Below are 13,433 nucleotides of genomic sequence, written 5' to 3'. Positions count from 1 at the left end.
CAATTCTAAAATTTGTAGGGAACAACAAAAGAATCCAAAAAGCTAAAGCAATCTTTTTTTTTTTTTTAAAGATTTTATTTATTTATTTGAGACAGAGAGAATGAGATACAGAGAGCATGAGAGGGAGGAGGGTCAGAGGGAGAAGCAGACTCCCTGCCGAGCAGGGAGCCCGATGCGGGACTCGATCCCGGGACTCGATCCCGGGACTCCAGGACCATGACCTGAGCCGAAGGCAGTCGCTTAACCAACTGAGCCACCCAGGCGCCCCTAAAGCAATCTTGAAAGGGAAAAGCAAAACTGGAGACATCACAATTCTGGACTTCAAGCTATACTACAAAGCTGTAGCAATCAAAACAGTATAGTACTGGCACAAAAACAGACACATAAATCAATGGAACAAAGTAGAAAACCCAGAAATAAACCTGCAATTATATGGTCAATTATTCTTTGACAAAGGAGGAATGAATATACAATGGGAAAAAAAGTCTCTTCAACAATGGTGGTAGGAAAACTGAACAGCTACATGCAAAAGAATGAAGCCAGACCACTTTCTTACACCATACACAATAATAAATTCAAAATGGATTAAGACCTAAATGTAAGACCTGAAACCATAGAAGTCCTAGAAGAGATCCCAGGCAGTAATTTCTCTGACACCGGCCATAGCAACATTTGTCTAGATAGGTCTCCTGAGGTAAGGGAAATAAAAACAAACTACTGGGACTACATCAAAAGGAAAAGCTTCTGCACAGTGAAGGAAACAACCAAAAAAACTAAAAGGCAACCTATTGATGGGAGAAGATGTTTGCAAATGACATATCTGATAAAGGGTTAATATGAAAAATACATGAAGAACTGACAGAACTCAACACCCAAAAAACAAATAATCCAATTAAAAAATGGGCAGAAGACATGAAAAACAGACATTTCTCCAAAGAAGACATACAGATGGCCAACAGACACATGAAAATATGCTCAACATCCCTCATCATCAAGGAAATTAAAATCAAAACTACAATGAGATATCACCTCGCACCTGTCAGAATGGCTAAAAAAAAAACACAAGAAACAGGTGTTGGCAAGGATATGGAGAAAAAGAAACCTTCATGCACTGTTGGTGGGAAAGCAAACTGGTGGAGCCACTGTGGAAAATAGTACGGAGATTCCTCAAAAAGTTAAAAATAGAACTATCCTATGATCCAGTATCTGTACTACTGGGTTATTTACCTCCAAAATACAAAAACACTAATTCAAAGGGATACATGCGCCCCTATGTTTATTGCAACATTATTCACAATAGCCAAATTATGGAAGCAGCCCAACTGTCCACTGATATATCAATGGATGAAGAAGATGTGGTGTATATATACAATGAAATATTATTCAGCCATAAAAGGGAATGAAATCTTGCCATTTGCTACAACATGGCTGGAGCTAGAGAGTATCATGCTAAGCAAAGTCAGTCAGTCAGAGAAAGACAAATAACATATGATTTCACTAATACGTGGAATTTAAGAAATAAAACAAGTGAGCAAAGGGGAAAAAAAGAGAGAGAAAAATCAAGAAATAGACTCTTAACTACAGAGAACAAACTAATGGTTACCAGAGGGAATATGGGAGAGGGGATGGGTGAAATAGGGGATGGGGATTAAAGAGTACATTTATCATGATGAGCACTATGTACAGAATTGTTAAATCACTATACTGTACACCTGAAAATAATACAACACTGTATGTTGACAACACTGGAATTAAAATTTTTAAAAACCTATAAATAAAATAAGATGACAGAAAAATAGTACTTTAAGAATCTATACATATGTATATTACATATGTAAAAGACATATCTTAATTTATATATAAAGTTGGTGATAAGATAAATATGTGTGATCTAGATTCTTTCCTTTCTCGTTATCTGAATTCTTTATACAGGAATATAAGTTACATTTTAATTAATATTTTTGTTCTAAATGCTATAATCCGCATTAGTGAAAAATTCTTACTTGTAGGCTTCTATGCTTGTTTCATCACTATGAATGTCTTGCTCCATGTCTTGTCTAATTTGTTTAGCATTCAATTTGGCATTTTCAACATCTTCTATAGCTTCTTCAAGTTCTTCATGAATTTGTTTGTATAACTCCATTACCTAGAAATGAAAAATACTTTTGTTAATACACTTTTGTTAATGCACTTAAGGGGTAATTAAAAGAATCAGGTAAGAGAAAAATCAGAGAAAGGACTTAAATTTAAAGTAGTTTTGATCTAAAGAAAAAGTTCTTTACATCGATTTTTCTTCCCATATTAATCTGTTTAACACAGTAAAGTTTTAGGTTTCCACTAGTCTGAGAAGCATTAATACTAGCATTAATACTAGCGATGTATAAAAGTTATTGAAGAAAAGTTCAATATTACAGGTGACATGAGCAAAATAATTATTTTTTAACCTACAAAAGAATTGCTACTTTTTATTGTTTTTATTGTTGAAATAATACTTAATGGTAGAAAAATCAGAAAACACAGATGAGAAAGTAAATGAAATCAACTATAATCCTCTCAGGAATAACCATTATTACCTTAATGAAAGGGTCCAAAATATTCCATTTTTATTGTTTTTATTAATTATCAAATATCATAAACATTCTCCCTTCCCTCTCCATTTCTCCCTTCTCTGTCAACCTATGAAGAAGAGAGAGTTGTAGTCTGATGTCCTGCTGGAAAGTCAGAGGGAGGGGAGTAGAAGGCAGTAGGGAGTGAACAGTCCCCTCCCCAGTGGGTCAACTGGTGGACTGAAATAAAGCAATTGCTTCCTGAAAGAAGCAATAATGTTCATTAATTTTTCGAAGAGCACAGGTAGTAGTAACCTCTACAAGATTATCCTTTAGGCATAGGAATGTAGGGGTATACATTTTAGTAGAGAGCTAGGAGCTCACCAGAATGATGAGCTAAGCAAACAAGAGGTCAGGAAACATAACAGAATTCCTAATATCAAGTATCCCATGTCCAATTTTTCAGCACCTTTAGAAGAGGTAACCTGTAGGCATTGCTGGGGTGATGGTCTCCATGTTGGGAACCAGGTTACATCATATGAGACAAATTCATCTCCAAGGCAAGCTCTTGAGTTGGGTCCGTGTGGCACTGGTATATACTTCCCCCATTGATACTCACTCCAATTGATGTGCATAATACTCTTCTGGCTCTGTGGCGTTATGAGGCTGGGCTGCTTGCAGAATTTGGAGGCAACATAGAGCCTTGGAGCTTGATTTGCAAGTATCTGCAATTTGCAAGTTATGCAGTAGGGCTCAAGCACACTGACTAGAGGCCTTGAGTCCTTTAAGCAATTATTTATTTCAGCAGATCTCTACCCAGGACCCCGAAACTGAGTCAAGACAGCAGAATAAAATAAAGTTATATGATAAAGGGACTATAAATAAAACACTACATTATACATCCCCTGGCCCCTAGCAATCACTAATCTGTTCTGTTTTATGGATTTATCTATCCTGGATATTTCATATAAATGAAATCATACAGGATGTGATCTTTTGTGTTTGGCTTCTTTAGCATAATGCCTCAAAGTTGATTTGTGTTGTGACATATAACAGTACTTCATTTTTTTAAATTTCTTTCAATGGTATAGATATATCACATTTTATTTAGTCATTAATTAGGTGATGGACATCGGGTTGTTTCCACCTTGGGCTAATACAAACACTGCTGCTATGAACATTTATGTACAACTTTTCCTTTTGTTTTTTTTGATTATCAGTTTTCAATTCTTTGGAGTATATACCTCAGAGTATAATTGCTAGAGCATATGGTATTTTGTGTTAAACTTTTTGAGGAAATGCCAGAGTCTCTTCCACAGCATCTGCAACCATTTTACATTTCTACCAGCAAAGTACCACAGTTCCAATTTTTCCACATAGACACTAAAACTTGTTATTTTCTGTGTTATATTTATTCCCATTTGGTTTGCATTTCCCTAATGACTAATCATGTTGAGCATCTATCTTTTCAAATGTTTGCTGCCCATTTGTATGTCTTTGGAGATATATCTATTCAAGTCCTTTGCCCATTTTTAATTTGGTTGTTTGTCTTGGTTGTGGAATTTGAAAGTTCTTTATATATTCTAGGTACTATACCCTTCTCAAGTGTAATTTGCAATATTTTCTCTCATTCTATAGGTTTTTTTTTTTTTTTTTTACTTTTCTGATAGTATACTTCTTTTTTACTTTTTTTCATTGACATACAGTTACATGCAGTTGACCCACAATGTTAAATTAGTTTCAGGAGTGATTCAACAAATCCATACATTATGCTGTGCTCACCACAAGTGTAGCTACCATCTGTCACCATACAATGCTATTACAGTATCATTGACTATATTCCCTATGCTGTACCTTTTTTTTCCTTAAGGATTTATTTATTTATCTGAGAAAGAGAGAGAGAGACAAAGCATGGGATGGGCAGAGGGAGGAAGGGAGAATCTCAAGCAGACTCTGCACTGAGCATGGAGCTTGACACAGGGTTCAATCTCCCTGAGATCACCACCTGAGACAAAACCAAGAGTCAGACACTTAACTAACTGGGCCATCCAGGCACCCCTACTATGCTGTACCTCTTATCCCAGTGACTTATTTATTCTGTAACTGGAAGCCTGTGCCTCCTGTTCCTCTTTATCCATTTGCCTATCCTTCCACTCCCTCCCCTCTGGCAGCCATCACTTTGTTCTCTGTATTTATAGGTCTATTTCTAGTTTTTGTTTGTTTTTCAGATTCCACACATAAGTGAAATCATACAATATTTGTCTTTCTCTGATTGATTTTTTCACTTAGCATTATATCCTCTAGAGGTCCATCCATGTTGGCACAAATGGCAAGATTTTGTCGTATTTTATGGCTAAGTAAGAGTCTATTGTATATACGTATACCACATCTTCTTTATCCATTCACCTATCGATGGACACTGAGGTTGTTTCCATATCTTGGTTGTTGTAAATAATGCTGCAATAAAAAATGGGTGCATATATCTTTCGAATTAGTGTTTTTGTTTTATTTGGGTAAATCCCCAGTAGTGGAATTACTAGATCATATGGAATTTCTATTTTTAATTTTTTGAGGAACCTCCATACTGTTTTCCACAGTGGCTGCACCAATTTACATTCCCACAACAGTGCATATCCTTTTTTTCCATATCCTTGTCAACACTTGCTACTTTTTGTCTTTTTGATTCTAGCTATTCTGAAACGTGCAAGGTGATATCACACTATGGTTTTGATTTATTCTTCCCTGATGATTAGAAATGTTAAGCATCTTTTCATGTATCTATTGGCCATCTGTGTGTCTTCTTTGGAAAAATATCTTTCAGGTCCTCTGCCCATCTTTTAATTGTATTACTTATTTTTTTGGTGTTATGTAAGTTCTTGACATATTTTGGATATTAACCTCTCATCAGATATTGATAGTGTCCTTTGATGCATAAGTTTTTAATTTTTTTATTGAGCTACAATTAATATACAATAGTTTCAGGTATAAAACATAATGAGTCAATATTTCTATATACTGTGAAATGATCACCACAGTAAGTCTAGTTAACATCCATTGCCATACATAGCTAGAACTTTTTTCTTGTGATGAGAACTTTTAGGATGTACTTTCTTAGCAACTTTCAAGTATGTACTACAATAGTATTAACTATGGTCACCATGCTGTACATTAAATCCCCATGACTTATGTATTTTATAACTAGAAGTTTGTACTTTTTGACTCCCTTTTCATTCATCTTCTAAACCCTGCATTGGGCAACCACCAATCTGTTCCCTGTATCCATGAAATTGTTTTTTTGTTTTGTTTTGTTTTTCTTTTGATTCTACATATAAGTGAGATCATATGGTATTTGTCTTCCTCTGTCTGACTTATTTCACTTAACATAATGCCCTCAAGGTACATCCCTGTTGTTACAAATGGAAAGATTTTATTTTTTGGGGGGGGGCTGAGTAATATTCCATTACACACACACACACACACACACACACCCCACATCTTCTTTATCCATTCATCCATTGATGGACAGTTAGGTTGTTTCAATATCTTGGCTATGGTACATAATGCAGCAATGAACATGGGGGTGCACACATCTTTTCAATTTGTGTTTTTTCTCCTAATAAATACCCAGAAGTGGAATTGCTGAGTCATATGACAGTTCCATTTTTAATTTTCTGAGAAACCTCCATACTGTTTTCCACAGTGGTTGCACCAATTTACATTCCCAGCAACAGTATGCAAAGGTTCCCTTTTCCCACATCTTTGCCAACACGTTACTTCTTGTCTTTTTGATAATAGCCATTCCGACAAGTATGAGATGATCTCTCACTGTGGTTTTGATTTGCATTTCCCTGATGAATAGTGATGTTGAGAATCTTTTCATGTACTTGATGGTTATTTGTATGTCTTCTTTGGAAAAATATCTATTCAGATCTTCCGCCCATTTTTAAATCATATTGTCTTATTTTGGTGTTGAGTTGTATGAAATTTTTTATTTTGGATATTAACCCCTTATCAAATATATGATTTGCAAATATTTTCTCCCATTCAGTAGATTGTCTTTTCATTTTGTTGATGGTTCCTCTTGTCATGTAGAAGCTTTTAGGTTGATGTATCCCTACTTGTTTATTTTTGCTTTTGTTAGCTTTGCTTTTGGTGTCAAATCCAAAACAGCAAGTAAAATGAATGAACAGTAGCTTGACCTCTAAAACAATGTCAGATTAAAAAAAAACCTGCAGGAACTTATACAATGTTTGATACTATTTGAAGAATAATAAAGAAACCATGCACTGTGCTTAAATATACAAATATACATATACATATATACATATACATGTATATATGTATAAAAACATACAAATTTCGCCTAGAAACAGATTTTCCTGATAAGGTTGTCTTTGGAGAGTGATGGAGGAAAATGGTACTGTTGAAAATACAGGACACATTTAACAATTCTATTTACTTTGAAATAATAAAAAATAAAATGAATATGAATTAAATTTATTCATTTAGTGGCAGGTATAAATAATTTATTTTTCTATAATACAATCCCACAATAGGAGAGTTAAATGTTAATCATTGAAAAGATTTTACAGTTTATTATCATCAACAGTGAAAATGACTGATATATTCTGCTTGCATTCTCTCCCAGCTTGACTTACAACTTCAAAAATTATCATGTTGTTTTAAATCTCCAAAATTGTATTAGTAGGTAGACTAAATATTATTACTCCTAAGTATAAAAGGGAAGATAACACAGTTTAAATGAATATCAATTGACTGTATTATGTGTAGTTTAATAGTTCCTTTGGGAAATAAATAGCAAGTCAATTTTTAGTGAAAATGAAACATTTAAAGATGTTAATTTCTAATAGCTGAAATATTTTTATATCTAAGTAACAATCTATAAAATGCATATCTATTCATTATTCATTTACCTCAAATTTTTTTGTATAAAATTCTTTCAGAGCTTCAAGTTCTTGGTTCTGTTTTGAGTAAATTAGAGGACCAAGTTTATTCATGTAGTCTATGTCTGCTTGAAGCTTTGCATTAGCTTCTTCTAATTTTGCCTTTTGTTCCTCAAAATGTTTTAGTTGATAAGCTTTATCTTCAAGATGCCATCGTAATTCTACAATATCTCTCAAATAGGCCTCATGTTCTAGACATACAATAATAACAAAAGAAAAATCTGATTTTAAAACAAGAACTCCAGAAAGAAACCTTTATTTGATAATAGAGACATATGAAATACTTTAGATTCAGAAATTACTTATCTGTGAAGCTTACTAAATTTAAGTTATCTTAGTATTGCATTATAAAATATACTGCTTTCATCATTTATTAGAAAATGGATTAAAATCTATGTTTTATAAGCTAATAATTGTTTTAGTACAAATCCTGCCTATTACAACCAATGTATATACTGGGTTATGTATAACCACTCTATGAATTACAAAATGAGAGAAACTGCAAGAGTAGAGGCCTTCTAAAATCATCTAGACGTAAAACAATGAGATAGTTATAAATGTCAGAAAGGAAAAAATAAATACTATTTTCTATTGATACAATTATATATCAAAACACAAAAGAATCAACTGAAAATTATTACAAATAGGATAGCTTATATTAAAAATTGCTTATTGTTGTAAGCCACTGTGTTCCAAGGCGATTTATTACAAAGCATTATTGTAGTAAATAACATTAATTCATGTGACTAAACAATGCAAAACAAAATTAGAAGATTTAATATTGTGTTATTGCTGAGATCTTCTTCCACAGTAGAAGCACTCTTGTGAGCATCTCTATGGGACACAGTTATCTTCACACTCCATCCTCTCTGAAAGGTCAATCCCCAGAACACTCTCCTAGACTTCCTTTCACCAGTCTTAACATTCATGTTCTTTCCAACCCCCATTATGCCATCCTTTTTCCTACTTCCCATTTGTATCCCAGGACATCTCTTCTTCAAGGTAATCTGTCTTTACCCTTCCCATATTGAGATTGTAAAACAGTAGCTCCCCAAATTATGTCAACATACCATTAAAATCCATACATAAAGAGGTCTTTGATTTTTTTCTCTTCCATTAGGTAATCAGTCATTGGGAAGTAGTACCAACAGAGCCATGAATGTAGGGTAAGGAAAAGACAGAGAATCTAAAGAAGCAGGTACAATGAGAGTACCAGGGAAACCTGAGTAATTACTTTAGCTTGGGTGTAATAAATACACATACTCTTTTATTTTTTAAGGAAATACAGCTGTGCATATCTAATTTTATAATTTATAAGTTCATGTAACACCCAATTTCTGATGAAAAACTTATTTCTGATTATATTTTTGGTAGGAAAATGAAAAGACATTTGCTAGATTATTGGCTGCATATTGGGTGCCAGTGGCTGTCATTCTGTGTGTGTGGGGGGGTGAGGTGACCAAGTAGAAAGGAAAGTAGTCAAGGGTATAAAACCCCACCCTTACTCTTCTCCATTATCTCTCATGGTCTCTTGCCACTAATTCCCAGTGGTTGAACCAGCAAGAAGACAGATTACAAAAGATATCTTTGATTCAATCCATTATCAATCAGCCTCATGGATCACAAAACAGAAGATACAAGTGTGAGTGGGCTAGTTAGGGGGATAGATGGGTCTGGAGGAGTGACCACAAGATATCTAGAAAAAATTGAATTTCTTTAATATTTTCATTAATTATAAATATAAGTTTTTTATAAAAATTATTAGAAATCCTATAAACATCATACTTAATATTAAGGCTGTTAAAGAGATTAAAAGTTTTCTTGTCACATAAGCTAGAGACTTTGGGAATCTAAAATCTATAAGAATATATAATTCTGTAACCTGTAAAAAAATTATAAAATTTAGAAATTTTATCCTAAATAATATCAATATAAAGGCAATATATTCCTGAAAGCACATCACTTTTCAGGAATATTTTACAAACAGAAGGCACTTAAAAACCATATAGTAATAATGAATTTAAATTTCATTGCATGTGTTAGCTACTTAAATAAAATAAAGCAGATGAACATAAATTTCAGTTTTTTAAGTAGATCTTTAATAGTTTTTTTAAAGACCTTTAGGTAGATCTTTAAATCAAAGATAGCCCAAGCAATAAATTATCAACAATGGCAAGAATATATTCCATCATTGAAAATGCATTTATAAGGTATGTAGAATATGCATGTATGTATCTCAATTTAATTTTATTTTGGCAATTCCTTAAGTAGAACTTCATATAAACCACAAAATACACTATCTACTCTTATAAAGGCCATATGAGATTATATAGAAATTTATCAGCAAAATATTAAATAAAACCAGCTACCACTGACTTTTCTACTACTACTGATAAGGAAAGGCTTCCCAAACATTTTTTAAAAATTGCAAGGGCGTCTGGGTGGCACAGCTGGCTAAGTATCTGACTCTTGGTTTCAGCTCAGGTTGTGGTCTCAGCATTGTAAGATCGAGTTCTGCCTTGGGCTCCACACTCAGCATGGAGTCTGATTCTCTCTCCCTCTCCCTCTGCCTCTCTCGTGCTCTCTCTCTCAAATAAATAAATCTTTTTTATAAAAATTGCAGATGAATCCTTGTGGATGTGAATGTGAATCTGCTCAAGAATCTACTGGGCTCCAGAATTTCCCAGGATGCCTATTCTGGCCCTATTGTATCTTTGGTTGCCTCTAAAACACCAATATATATATAAGTATGCATTTATAAATTACATACTTATGTTATTGTATTAGTACAGTATGCACATCATAAATTCTATTCAAAAACTTTGTGAATCAGAACAAACTCACTCCAAGCCTGAATTATTTATTTTTATAAACAGCTATAGAAACCAAATGTTTTGTAAAATGCATACTTTAAAGTATATGTAGAAAAGGGCCTACTCTTACCTGAGTTTAGAGCACTTTTTGCATGATTTTTAGAATTAACTCTTTATAAAGGGCAACAAAGAGCATAGACAAAGGCTGAATTAAATTCATCCAGCCCAGGCTCTGGGTGATTTCCTGCTTTTTGAGTTCTGCTCCAGAAGGGAGTGAACAAATGGTGAGTTCAATCTGTGAGCTCAGTTTTACTTTAAAAGGAGTAACAGTCACTGAAACTACATGTAATTTATTTTATTAAAATAATATAATCGAGGAACCACTGGGTAGCTGTATTTTGTCAGGTACAATAAAAGCAAAATTAAAACCCAAATCAAGAAAGAAAATAAAAAGAATAAAGTTTAAAAATATAAATAAAAGTTCTAATCTTTTCTTGCAACTCCCAAAAATGTGCACACCCTACTTGAAAACTATAGTTTTAGAAGACATATAACAAAGGTGTTTGTAAGTGTCCAGTTTGACAAATAATTTCACGTCTTAGGGTAATAATTAATAGCCTCCCTTTTCCTTTCAAAAGTGTCTTAGTTTAAACGATAGGTTTATGAGCTCCCTCATATAACCCACTTATAAAGCATGTGAATCCTGAATTAAAATTTTTAACTGAATTAAAATTTATTTATAAACAAAGTCCAGCCTCAGCAGAATCATGTAGTAGGCATGCTCAACAGGCAGTACTTGGAGAATAAAAAATCCAATGCCCTTAGACTGTTTAATACTTTACCATAGGTCCCTTATTCTATAGTCTAAAACAAAAAAGTTTCCTTTTGAAACATGTTACCTACATGACTCTTGGAAACATCTCCAGTTTTATTGCCTGCTAGAAGTTCTCAATAAAATCTACTACTGAATTCTCAAAAGCAGATGCATGTTGCTAAAGTATCACTTTAAAACTCTCTTATTTTCCTAAATTTAAAGATTTAGCCAATGACACCAATTGGAAATCACTTAAATTTCTAAATTTCAAATTACACTATAATGTAGTCATCATAGGAAATATGTGCCAAAAATTTAAATGTCCCATGTTACCATAAATACTATGGAATTACCAACAAACACCAGACTACAGAAGGTACAGATTTGCTCAGTGCAGTCTCAGCTATATAAATGATATCAGCATTATCATTAATAGCATATATCAAAAAGTGCACTAGTTTGGATGCAAAACAATATGGTCAGAGTTGACTTTTTTTCAGGGCTTCAATTGATTATTCATGCCTCTTGAACAAAGTAAATGGCAATATGAAAAAATTCTTATTATTACCTTTCTGCACAGCTAATGGGATTTCTTGAAGTCTCCAGATTGACCAAGAATCAATTTTCATGTGCATCTTCTTCTTTCTTGATTTTTGTTGTTTTAAAGCTTCTTCAGCTTCTGCACGGTCAGTTTCTAGACTTTTAATGAGATGAATGGCCTCTGATAGCAATGTTTCCATTTCCTGCTTTAATTCTGGACACTTTTCATCTTAAAATAGAAATGTGTATTCACATTTGTTAATAAATCAGCCTATAAACGAGGTGGTGGGAACATAGGTACTAGTTGTATCATTATTCTTTTTAATATTTATATGTTTAATGAGAGAATTTTAGAAAAATGAATTAGCCTTTTAAGGACAGTTTTATTATAATACAATCATAACATTAGTTATAACCTTTGAAGACAGATTTTTAAGTGAACATTTTGTAAAATAATTAGAATAGAGAAATCTCAAGCAATATCTTCATGAATATTTTATCTAAAAAATGTTTTCTTCATAAGCTTTATTATAGAGCTTTATTTTTAAATTATGCTTGTGTTTCCTCTCATTCTATGACAAAAGCGAATCATAATGATTACATCAGATAAATACTGCAAATCCTCAGATGGTTCCTCGAAACAAGATACTTTGTATTCCTTATCAGAAAATAACATCCCTAGTAAGCCCTGCCAGGAATTCATCGTTTCCAAATTCCATTTATTTAGTTATAACACAAATTAACTCCTGTAATGAGAGATACTTGTGATTCCTGGTTCACAGCTCTGAAAAGATATGGTTTAATGTTAACGAAATGATTAACATGGGTATTCAATTTATCTATTTATACTAGAAACACGAAGAGAGCCTGTTATGTTCTGGGCAATACACTCTCTCCCCAGAGATAGATCAGTAAGGAAGATGGATATGGGTTCCACTCTGGTGAGATTTATACTTGTAAACAATGACTTTTGCCAAAATGTGACATGACAAGAAGACATAAACAAACACAAAGTGTCAAGAAAGGCAAAGCCTCAAAGAGCTGAGGCTACAGAAAAAAACAGTAAAACTAGTTCAAAAAAAGGCAACTAATAGACCTCTGTTTTGTTTTGATTTGGACAATAAAGCAATAATTTTCTGCTAGAAGATAATATTACATATTGGTTATAAGTACAATCTCAGTAGTCATACAGTTTCTACTTCTAACCTAGTAAGCCTATCAAAGAAATTCAGCATGCTGCCTGAAAAGAATTTTTGAGAAACAGGTTTCTCTATTGTAATGCATAAAAATTATCTTTTATGGACTGCCCTTTATTTGGTCTATATTTATTTGGTCTATTGTCTTCTTTTTTCATATTCTACCATATCCTGGACACTTTATCTCCTTAATTGTCTGTTTTTTTTTTTTCATGACAACATATACAGTGAACACTGTGTTCTCTAGCCAACTTATGATCTATTCAGTTTCTATAAAAATATCTCAGTCTGAAAAGTATAATTAAATTAATGCCACTTAAATCACTTCTGATGCAATATAAATGTTTTACCAAAGATGTCTACCATGTTGTACAAGATATCTTTTGTACTGTTTCTATGATAGCATTCTAAAATAAATGCTGTGTTTATAACTTGAAATGTCTCCAATTCATTGTATTTAATCTCTCAATTTTTTTCTAGAATACCATCTCAATTTTACTGTTTCATACCGAGTAGGTGAGTAACCACCTGCAATTTTTTTTAGCACAAACACTTAATTA

General features: G+C 33.1%; 1 protein-coding gene across 1 annotated transcript in view; it reads right to left on the bottom strand.

The window, feature by feature from the left end:
* CCDC178 (coiled-coil domain containing 178) overlaps positions 1-13,433 on the bottom strand; it is a 397,121-nt gene that overhangs the window by 345,856 nt on the left and 37,832 nt on the right. Inside the window, exons 6-8 of the mRNA XM_064578794.1 lie at positions 11,706-11,906; positions 7,481-7,701; positions 2,004-2,146 (exon numbers count right to left, since the gene is read on the bottom strand). Of these exons, the coding sequence (XP_064434864.1) occupies positions 2,004-2,146; positions 7,481-7,701; positions 11,706-11,906 (565 nt within the window). The remainder of the gene's footprint in view (positions 1-2,003; positions 2,147-7,480; positions 7,702-11,705; positions 11,907-13,433) is intronic.

The sequence above is a fragment of the Mirounga angustirostris genome, unplaced genomic scaffold (genome assembly GCF_029215605.1).
Source record: "Mirounga angustirostris isolate CCGP_5_RB_7025 unplaced genomic scaffold, mMirAng1.0.hap1 SCAF_14, whole genome shotgun sequence".
Lineage (NCBI taxonomy): Eukaryota > Metazoa > Chordata > Mammalia > Carnivora > Phocidae > Mirounga > Mirounga angustirostris.
This window is presented reverse-complemented; position numbering and strand designations above follow the sequence as displayed.